Consider the following 11,578-nt stretch of genomic DNA (forward strand, 5'->3'; position numbering starts at 1 on the left):
CACACAAACTTTTGCATTTATATATTAGTGTGATATATTTTTTTATTCTTCACAAGTTAGACTTGACAATATCACCTGATGGCAAGTGGTGATGCAATCTAAGACGAATGATGATGGGAGTGGGTTAATTTGGTAGGAGGAAAAAGAAAATCCATTATTTGTAAAGAACCAACGTTCGGTAGGCAGGTTCTGCTGAGTTCTAACTCTGCCGGCAAGAAACTCAACAATTGCTCTTTTTAAAGGAAATCTAACAATATTATAATTTACAATATATAGTTTTTTTATTATTGTGAAAGAATACATTAGGGAGCTTAAACTAACTTATCCTAATAGCTATAGAAATCATGCCTACGTGGAATGGTGGCAAGAATACTTTTATTATTTATTTATTTATTCTTTACAAGTTAGCCCTTGACTACAATCTCACCTGATGGTAAGTGATGATGCAGTCTAAGATGATGGCGGGCTAACTTGTTAGGAAGAGGATGAAAATTCACACCCCTTTCGGTTTCTACACGGCATCCCACCGGAAATTATATAAAAATTGAGCCAGCCCTTCAGTCACCAGTAGAGGCAACTAGCCGCAGTGAGTTACATAGTTAAAATCGTAGCAATTTCTTGTATTTTTACTTCCTGTATGAAAGCTAATTTACTAGCTCAACCACTAAAACATCCAGCTAGACATCTAAGGAAATTTCCTACCTTGTTTACATCACATCAATTTATGTATTCATCCACTTAACCCACTTACCAGCTAAAGTGAAAATTGCTCGCCATGTTATCGTATTGTAATGAGAAGTAATTTAGTACCTCAAAGTAGTTATCAAGATGTTATTGAAATATCACTAATTTACCACTCGTAAATATCGATAACGAAAGCGTATAATATTAATGTAAAGAGGACGCCTGCAACTTAATTTGCCTGCATTTTCCTTTTTTTTAAATCATATTTAAAAATATAAATATAAATAAATATACTTAAAAAATACACATCACTATCTAGCCCCAAAGTAAGCATACAGAGTAGCTTGTGTTATGGGTGCTAAGATAGTTGATATTATAATATTAATATACAATTATATACTACATATAAATACTTATATAATGTATAAATATACACAGACGGTGGTAAACACCCATGCTGATCACACTAATATTTACCAGTTGTAGGAATCGAACCCACGGCCGTGGATGCAGAAAGCAGGGTCACTACCCACTGCGCCACGCGGCTGTCAGATCAAGTTTAGTATTTTTATTCTTTACAAGCTAGCTCTTGATAAGAATCTCACCTGATATTAAATGATGATGGAATCTAAAATGGAAGCGGGCTAACTTGTTAAGAGGAGGATGCAAATCCAAACCCCTTTCGGTTTTTACACGACATCGAACCAGAACGTTAAATAGCTTGGCGGTTCATTTTTGCCGGTGACAAGCCACGGCTGAAACTTCCCAGAGACCTGGACACATTAAGAAAACCTCAATCGTCCCAGCCGCGGATAGAACCCAGGACCTCCGTCTTGTAAATCTACCGCGCATACTGCGCCACGGAGGCTGTCAAACAACACTACGTCTACAAGCAAAACGAGTTTGTCTGTTTGTTGCGAACCTATCACTGGTTTGGGAAGCTGCTTTTACTGAAAGTAGCCATATATTTAACAGATGCTTTTATTGAATAATATTTTTAATTGCTGCATAATCATCATCATCATTATCAGCCGATGGACGTCCACTGCTGGACACAGGCTTGCATGAAACTCCAAGCACAACGATCTCGAGCCGCCAGCATCCAGCGGCTCCCTGCAATCCGCTTGATGTCCTCGGTCCACCTAGTGAGGGGTCGACTAATTGCTTAATTTGCAATTTTGCAATAATTTTGATGTAAGAAAAAGAAACTGGGTAAAAAAAAAACAAAGTATAATAAATAATTATATTGAAAATTAAATTCAAAACCACAACAAATAGCTATTTAATTTATAAACTTATACTATAAAGCTTCACACTGCCATAGAGATCGTAAATAAAATGCTTAATAATACTAGCGAACGCGCCTTGATAGCCTAGGGGATGACCTCCGCCTCCGATCCCGTAGGGCGCAGGTTCGATTCCAATCCAGGGAGTGCGACTCAAACTTTTCAGTTATGTGCATTTTAAGAAATTTAATATCTCGTGTCATACGGTGAAGGAAAAACATCGTGAGGAAACCAGCAGCCCTGAATTTTCTTAAATCTCTCTCTGTGAGATAAGCCTGCTTATGCCGCATTGGGTGAGCGTGGTGGACTCAGCAGTGAGCCGAATATGGTTCCGTTTGTGATTGTGGATGTTTTTCTGTGTTGGAAAGCCGAATTTTTTCGTGGATGAATACTTAGGCGTCCGCTAGTTTATGAATATATTTGGGCTACAAATGACTTTTGACTTTAGCCATCTCTCGGAGAAGTTTCCGCAGAATCTTGCCGCTGGGCGTCTTAGGTATTTCCGCCACGAACTTTACGCCGCCGCGGATGTGCTTCGGGTTTGAAAGCTGGAATATAAAAAAATCATAATAAACTAAACAACTGGAAAAACAAACATGGTGGAAGCATGAAACCAAGGTTCTTTGTTAACTTTCGACACGACTACATACCTACATACATGAGACGTGATTTGTCGCATAGCACTGCTGCTATGCAAATAAGATTTTGGTGTCCCAAGTTTTATTGTAACAAACATTTAGTGCAAACCAATGAGGCAGTTCGCTGAGAGGTTGTTTTGGACGGTCTCGGTAGATTTGAAGAAGAAGTTTGCTTAATTTTGTTTTTGTATTCTTTACAATTTACAATTAGTCGTAAAGCTATAAAAAGCAATGGGCAGGCCACATAGTTCGAAGAGCCGATGGACGTTTGGGTCCGAAGGTGTTGAGATGGCGACCCCGCGCCGGAAAGCGCATTGTTGGTCGACCCCCCACTAGGTGGACCGAGGATATCATGCGAGTTGCAGCAAGCCGCTGAATGCTGGTGGCTAGAGACCGTTGTTCTTGGAGGTCAATGCAAGGGGCCTATATCCAGCAATGGACGTCCATCGGCTGATAATATATGATGATGATGATGATGATGATGAAAATTCTTTCTCAAAATAAGGGTAATCAACAAAATAAAACCTTCGTAGCAATAAAAGCCTTAATCTCCTCTTCAGTCAGGCTACTCCCGGGTTGGAGTACAACAAATGCCCGCGGTACCTCCCCTGCACTTTCGTGTGGTATCCCCACCACTCCCGCATCTTTGATACCCGGGTGCTCGAGCAATACCCCTTCTAGTTCTGCCGGTGCTACCTGTAAATAAAAACAGGGTTTTACAACAACAAAATCGAGGTCGTACTGCAAAAGTCTATTTTACCGCTTGCATGTAAAGTGAATTCAAATTTTAACCCACTTCAAGGAAAAAGATTTTCAATTGAGAACCTTTTTTTTCTTTGAAGTTATACGAATTTGTTTAATATTTAGTACTTCATAACTCACTATGAATTACTAATTTTTAACTGATTTTGGACTTACAAATTATTAAGAATATCCATAAAAATCGGTACGGTTTACAAATGAATACGTTCCTCCAATACGAGTTGTAGAAAATGTTCAACTCTTTAACGATCATTAAATTTTAATGATAATGACTGGGAGCAACGGCTTAACTCTCCAAGCCTCCGAGGCCGTTGAGGTTACACATAGAGAAGATTATAAAAACATACAGATGTTCCTACCTGAAAGCCTTTATACTTGATGAGTTCCTTCAGCCGATCCACAATAAATAAGTTCTTGTCCTGATCGTAGTATCCGATGTCTCCGGTTTTAAAAAACCCTTCATCATCGAAGTCTTCGCTGTTGTCTTTGTCGACGTAGCCTTTCATAATTGTGATAGTCTTTATGCAAATTTCTCCCACTTGGTCATGCCCCACGGATTTTCTTGATTCTAAATCAACGATCTGTGTAAAAGAGGTTTTTTTTTAATATCTATAAGTTTTAAAAGAGTAGATTATTCTTACGATGTGTGAATTACGTAAACACAACTGCTTACAATTTTTTTTAATTATAATCCTTATAATTTTTTTAATATTTAGGGTATTCTCAAAAATAAATCTACATGCAATATTTTGACTCCAAAAACCTTTAGCCGATAGATTTGATTCGCTTATCAAAGCCCGAAAAGCGTAAACTCCTACATCAATGTTCTTAGTTTGATTAAATTTTTTCTTTGGTTATCATTTAGCCACAGAATTTGTTTATTAATCTTGCATTTAGCATTAAAAGTCTGTAATGGCCAAAATCCGTCCGCCCATACTCCTACCTCCTACTCTTACTTGACTTTGCGAAGTATCAAGTTACAAAGATCGATTAATTGTCGAAGTAAAATAGTAATTTTTATTATATTCTCCTCGGGAGGATATGAGAAGTCTGCCAATCTGCATTTGGTGTGGTGGACTAAGGCCTAACCCTGTTCATTCTGAGAGGAGACTCGTGCTTAACAGTGAACCGAATATGGGTTGACAATGATGATGATGATGATGACTACGGGAACGGGAACCACGCGGGTGAAACCGCGCGGCGTTAGCTAGTAACAAATATTAGTAGGTAAATAATCAATCAGCGAGGTTTAACAAATATGTACGGAATTCTCGATGGGCGAGTCCGATCCGAATATGGGTTGTTAAGACGTCTGCCAAAGACGGATTTTGCGAGAGGGTCAGAGTAAGAAGGATCGCGGGCGTTCACTTGTTACCTAATAGACTACTTCTACTTACCTTTATAACAGTGCCAGGTGCAACATGTCCCACTCCAGCGACTTTGTCTTTTAGGACATCTTCCAGGGTATGCCTGCTCCCACACAATGTGATCTCGGTCATACCATACCCTTGCAGTACAGCTTTGAGATTTGGAAATCTGAAATTTAAACGGATTCATACCATTTTCCCGTCAAACTGCTGATCCTTACCGCAATAAGGTCAAACCAAACCAACATTGTTGAACTTTTTTTTTTAAATCTTTACAAGATATCCCGTGACTACAATCTCACATGAGTAAGTGAAAATGCAAGACGGAAGCGGGCTAGCTTGTTAGGAAAATCCACACTTATGGTTTCTACACGACATCGTACCGGAATGCTAAATCGTTTGGCGGTACGTCTTTGCCGGTAGGGTGGTAACTGGCCAAAGCCTCCCACCAGACCTGAACCAATTAAGAAAACCTCAATCGGCCCAGCCGGGGATCGAACCCAGAACCTAAGTCTTGTAAATCTGCCGCGTATACCACTGTGCCACGAAGACCGTCATTTAGGGGTCGGTTTCAGCACCGAGAGGGTAATCCCCACCAGATTATTATAGTACCCTCTCCTTCACTCACAGTATACAGTAAGTTAGAGGGGGACGATAAATATTTTCACGTCAAAATCTCACTCACCCCTTGACCGGTTAAGAACTCACAACTACTAATCACTTTATTGCGCATAAAGGGGAATGCCCATTCTCGGCCCAGGCCAACCTTAACCAATTTAGAGCCTCAATAGCTCAACGGTAAGAGCGGTCGGAATCACCACCGAAGGGTGGTGGTTCGATCCTCGCCCCGTTGGTCTATTGTCGTACCCACTCCTAATACAGTCTTTCCCGACTAGTTGGAGGGGAATGGGAATATTGGTCATATTTAAATACTTTATCAAAAAAGTATGTACATTTTAAATTCATCTTTAAATTGTTCACAACAGGGACACTCTAAGATAGTTGACCATAACAGTCTGAGTTTTTTGAAAACCTATCATTAGTTTGTTTGTTCGTTTTCTTGTTTGTTAAGCTTGTTGCTAACAGAAAAAAATAATACAAAATAAGCAAGCTTCAAATGTTACTTCGCCGCTATGTAATCAATGTAGCTTCAGATGTTATTTTGCCCTAGAAGAGTGATGACAAGAAATGTATTTTTCTTCAAGACTTTTACTAAGCCAATTATGTAACCAGATCCTTATTTATACTTCATATTATCCTCTAAATATGTTTTTATAAGGGGGTATACCTGGGTTACCTGGGCCGAAGATGTATTGCATTGGAAAACAGAAGTTGATCTAAACCGTCAAACAAAGATTTATGTTTTCAGAATAAGAAAACGTAAGCGTGAGCTAAAATGTTAATAGCGCCATCTAGCGGCAGACAAATATAAACGTAGCGAACACCCCTTGGATTTACATCGGGGTTTAAAACTAACCTGTCTCTCACTGCTGCAATGGTATCATCCTTCAGAGGGGCAGCTCCAGAGTAAACAATTTTCAAGGAGCTAACGTCATAAGTTGATTTGAACTTGCACACTGCAATAAGGACCGGCGGGGCTACTGTTATTTGGCCTATCTGAAAATTTTTATTTACATTAAAATCTGCACAGTCCCTCCTCTTGACCCTTCGCTAGATAGGTGGTGGAATCGTGGCTCAAGACCTTTTTTGAAAAAGCCCCTACAAATCCTTATCCTTAGTGATTGCCAAAAAATTAGCCTAAATACTGCATATAAGATAGACCAGCTATAGCTTTTTATCAGCTTCTAGCGGACGCCCGCGACTTCGTCCGCGTGGATTTCAACTTTTCACAAATCCATGCGGGAACCATATACGTATAAACAATCCCCCCCGCAGGGAGCTATCGGCTTTTACTCAACATAAAGAATCACTCTATATCAATTTAAAAAAACCCGCATCAAAATCAGTTGCGTAGTTTTAAAGACTTAAGCATACATGAGGACAGAGAAAGCGACTTTGTTTTTTACTATGTAGTGATAGACCAGGATGACATAGGTTCAATTCCCGTCGGTTCGAAAATTTTTGATATTATGTATCTTTATCATCATTATTTGAACGGCCTACATGACCAGGCTCTCTCCTTAAAGAAAAGGGGATATAGGACTTAATCTCACCACGCTGCTCCAATTTGGACTGGCGGGCTCAGGGTGATAGTATATAACTCACATGTTGATCATTACAATAAGCTGGCAATAGAGGTTATATAAAAGATCTTCAAAAGACTTACTTTGTATACCTCGATAGTCTTCATATACAAATCGATATCAAACTTCGGCAAATGCACGATTATACCTCTATTAACGAATACTCGTATGCTGCCAAACAATCCCATGACATGATACCATGGATTAATAAGCAGGACCGGCTCCTTTGGATCCATTGAATACGACCTATAAGGAAAGTAGCTTAAAAGAGAGACGAATAACTTAGCATTCCATGGATTCACCGTGCAGGTGCCGGGTCCATCGCGTGGTAGAGAGAAAATCTCCGAGCAGAGTCCCGGACTTGTGACTACAGGATGTAGGGTTAAATAATTCCTTGACAAAAACCTCAAAGTCCATAAATATGTGAAAATAGGAGCCAAATTCAATACATGTCACAAATATTTGGCGATATTTTGCCAATAAAATAAATGAGCAAGTGGGTGCAAATTTCTATAGATTAAAGAACTTAGAATTATAAAGCACAAGATTTGATTTGTGATATTGAATTTGGCTCCCATTTTCATATAATTATGTTTTTATTGGATATCATAACTTTTTGTGAAGATAAATATTTAATGATTAATTTTTTAATAGCAGACGCCACGCGATTTCACCCTCGTAGTTCGCGTTCCCGTAGGAATACTTTTGTGAAAATAAGAAGATAGTGGGATTTTCATCCTACTCCTAACAAGTTAGCCCGCTTCCATCTTAGATTGCATCGTCACATATCATCAGGTGAGATTGTAGTCAAGGGCTAACTTGTAAATAATAAAAAAAAGTGTGTCAGCTCCGACGAATGCAGTTTACCCTTTCAGATCGACTGTCTAAATAGGTGTAAGTTGCCCCCGACATACCTACACTATGTACGTCTCAATATTTACACTTAAAAAGTAAAAGATGCGCAACCTAGGTGCAGCAGGCTGCACGCTGTTGGCGGCAGCGCACGGTGAAAGGTGCGCAGAATAGGTTGCGTACAAAAATCGATTTTATATTTATCGAATTTTATTGCCCATATTTTTTTCATGCCGTAGGCTATATATGAAAAATTGATTCTTAAGGAGTAAACTCCAAAAACACTTACATTTCACAAGAAGCAATAGAACCAAAATGTGTCAACATGACTCCTTTAGGCAAACCAGTGGTCCCTGAAGAGTACACTATCACTGCTGTATCAATTTGCCCCGTCACATCTATGACGTCAAAATTATCTAAACTTATATCTTTTGTGGATTCCACGAATTCCTCATACGATAATGTATTATTTTGTTTTTCTCTTCCGAAAAGTATAAATTTTTCAATGAATGGTAAAGATTGTAAGGTTTTTGAATGTGATTTGTAAGAGGCGGGTGAACAGAAAATTATTTTTGGTTTCGATATATTTAACACGTGTTTTAGTTCGCCTGAAAAAAGAAATTAATTAGTTAGTCACTGCAAAAAGTGATCCGAATTTAGCTATTCCACTAAACGCACATATGTACAATTTTGTGTTAATTTACAATAAATCATCGTTATCATTATCAACCCGTATTCAGCTAACTGCTGAGCTCGAGTCTCTTCTCAGAATGAGAGGGGTTTGGCCAATAGTCCACCATGCTGGCCCAATGAGGATTGGCAGACTTCACACACGCAGAGAATTGAGATAATTCTCTGGTATGCAGGTTGCCTCACGATGTTTTTCCTTCACCGTTTGAGACACGTATTATTTAATTTCTTAAAATGTACACAACTGAAAAGTTGGATGTGCATGCCTCGGACTGGATTCGTACCCACGCGAAACAATCGGAGACAGAGGTCATATCCGCTGGGCTATCACAATATCCGCTGGGCTATAACGTGGAGATCTTATTAGAAGGCTCCAATTGACTCAGCGGGCGATAGAGTGAGCTATGCTTGGACTTTTTTTTCTTTACTAGGGCTTACTTGCCTTGACTACAATCTCACCTGATGGTAAGTGATGATGCAGATTAAGATGGAAAAGGGGTAACTTGTTAGAGTTAACTTGTAACCCATTTTTGGTTTCTACACGACATCGTACCGGAAGGCTAAATCGCTTGGTGGTACATCTTTGTCGGTAGGGTGGTAACTAGCCACGGCCAACCAATTCAATAAAATATCAAACTGCCCCCGAACATCGAACCCAGGACCTCCGTTTTGTAAATCCACCGCGCATACCACTGCGCCACGGAGGCCGTCTCTGCGAAACTAAATAGAAAATATAAAATCCAAAATTAAACTGAGTTGGGAATTCAATTCCGCTTTTCACAGCATTACCTGCGCCTGAGAGGTCATCAAAATGGGTGGAACCGCAGGACATAGCTAGTTTAACATGATAATGAGAACATACCATCAACATATCCTGGATTAATGCAAGTCAATACAGCGCCGGTGCTTATAATTCCTATACAAGCGCTGAAATACTCCTGCCTGTTCTCTGCACATATGCCGATTGTGTCTCCTTTTCTAACACCCATGCGGACGAGAGAGACGGCAAGATTCATGGCGTCTTTGGCCATTTGTCGGTAGGTTAGCTGTTCATGGGTTTTTCCGTTGATCTGAAAATATATAGAATACCCTAAAAGGTCATAACTTCGTACCTGTATATAAAATTCAACATACTCGTAACAAGACTATAACAGTCCAAAGTACATCTCTTCTCATACGAGAAGCCTTCTATGAGAAGAATCTCTTCTTGAAGACTTTCGTGGTGAAGTGGTACGCGCGATGGATTTACAAGACGGAAGTCCTGGGTTCGTACCCTGGCTGCGCCGATTGAGGTATTCTTAATTGGTCCACGTCCGGCTGGCGGAAGGTAGTGGTATGCGCGGTGGATTTACAAGACGGAGGTCCTGGGTCCGATTCCCGGATGGGCCGAATTAGGTTTTCTTAATTAGTCCAGGTCTGGCTGGTGGAAGTCTCGTGGAGTTACCACCCTACAGGCAAAGACGTGCCGCTAAGCGATTTAGCGTTCCCGTACGATGCCGTGTAGAAACCGAAAGGGGAATGGATTTTCATCCTCCTCCTTACAAGTTACCCAGCTTCCATCTTAGATTGCATCATCACTTACCATCAGGTGGTACTGTAGTCAAGGGCTAACTTGTAAAGAATTAAAAAAAGAGGGGACCTGGAGCTTTGACCCACTACGCCATCCCAAATAATGTCTGTGTAAGTGTGTATATACTTTACGTTGCGGCTACTGAAGCGATATGGCTAAAATTTAAAATGGAAATAGATTTTACTTTAGATTAACACAAAGGCTTTTTTTCATCCCGGAAAAATCCATGGTTCCCGCAAGATTTTTGAAAAACTGAACTACACGCGGACGTAGTCACGAAATTGAAAAAATGGTGTACTCACCAGAGCCAATTGGTCTTCGCATATCCATAACTTCTGTAGCACGTATTTGGCAAAGTTTCCATGAGCTGGCACTTGCAATAGCGAGTCCTCACCATACAAGTAATTAGGGTTTCGAAGCATTTTATTATTAGATCTAAAAACGAAAATCATAAATGTCAAATGAATTAACATTAAATCACATCCAAATGATGATGAAAACTTACTAAAATCAAGCCCTCATTCGCACGAGAGTTTTTTTAACGGACGTTAAAAAAGCATTCAAATACAACAAATGCGTTCCCAAGTAAATGATCATACGTCAGCGTTTTTAAAACACGACGTTTTTTTCGAGCAGTGTTGCATTTTAAATTTTGGGCGTTGAAAATAGACCTTCATTTAACTTATTATATGTTTCCGTTTCCGTGGGGATACGGTAATAAAATAAAGCCTTTTATACTCACATATAACGTGGTTTCCTATTGGTAAAAGAATTTTCAAAATCGGTTTAGTAGATCCAGAGATTACCTCCTACAACATCACAATTTACAAGCACACAAACTAACAAATATTACCTCCTTAAACTATCAGTATACCTATTATAAATAATTAATTATACTATATGTATATTTTTACACAAAACCGTCGCACAATTGCCTACTGAATCGTTTTTACTTATTTACTCTCATAACTTGGACGATGACAGTTATATATTATTACGCATATTAACAATAAGGCCCTGTTCCATGATTACGAAGTGCAATATTTTATCGATAATTATGATTGATTGATAGCTGATGTTTTTTTTTATTATTCTTTACAAGTTAGCCCTTGACTACAATCACACCTGATGGTAAGTGATGATGGAGTCAAAGATGGAAGCGGGCTAACATGTTAGGAGGAGGATGAATATCCACACCCCTTTCGGTTTCTACACGACATCGTACCGGAACGCTGAATCGCTTGGTGGTACGTCTTTTTTTTTTTTTTTTTTTATGCAATATAGGCCAGCGCTTGACTACAATTAAGCCTGATGGTAAGCATTAATGCGGTCTAAGTTGGAGCGCGCTTACCTAGAAGATGCCTATTCACTCTAGCTTTGAAGGTGTCCAAATTGTATTTATCAGGAAACACAAACGCCGGAAGGGCATTCCAAATTTTTGCTGTACGAATTAGAAATGTAGATGCAAATCTTTTCGTACGAGTTGCCTGGACATCCACAATATATGGATGCCACCGTTTGCGAC

At 39.4% G+C, this 11,578-nt stretch overlaps 1 protein-coding gene across 1 annotated transcript; it reads right to left on the minus strand.

Moving 5' to 3' along the window:
* Nucleotides 1-1,913: 1,913 nt before the first annotated feature.
* Nucleotides 1,914-10,561, minus strand: LOC112053001 (uncharacterized). Its single transcript, XM_052887181.1, has 9 exons — nucleotides 10,356-10,561; nucleotides 9,346-9,553; nucleotides 8,083-8,401; nucleotides 7,025-7,187; nucleotides 6,215-6,354; nucleotides 4,768-4,906; nucleotides 3,730-3,951; nucleotides 3,134-3,304; nucleotides 1,914-2,518 (listed from the first exon to the last, which is right to left on the minus strand). The coding sequence occupies exons 1-9, from the start codon at nucleotides 10,524-10,526 to the stop codon at nucleotides 2,396-2,398; spliced, it is 1,656 nt and encodes a 551-aa protein (XP_052743141.1). The 5' UTR covers nucleotides 10,527-10,561; the 3' UTR covers nucleotides 1,914-2,395.
* Between the last annotated feature and the right edge of the window lie 1,017 nt (nucleotides 10,562-11,578).

Source organism: Bicyclus anynana, chromosome 18, assembly GCF_947172395.1.
Source record: "Bicyclus anynana chromosome 18, ilBicAnyn1.1, whole genome shotgun sequence".
NCBI lineage: Eukaryota > Metazoa > Arthropoda > Insecta > Lepidoptera > Nymphalidae > Bicyclus > Bicyclus anynana.

What these genes read in the sequence shown, in the direction of transcription:
- LOC112053001 (XM_052887181.1), bottom strand. Translation starts at nt 10,526, where the DNA reads ATGTTAATTCATTTGACATTTATGATTTTCGTTTTTAGATCTAATAAT. An exon ending in GCGAAGACCAATTGGCTCTG is followed by an intron (nt 9,554 to 10,355) that starts GTGAGTACACCA and finishes ATATATTTTCAG; the next exon opens with ATCAACGGAAAAACCCATGA. An exon ending in TAATCCAGGATATGTTGATG is followed by an intron (nt 8,402 to 9,345) that starts GTATGTTCTCAT and finishes TTCTTTTTTCAG; the next exon opens with GCGAACTAAAACACGTGTTA.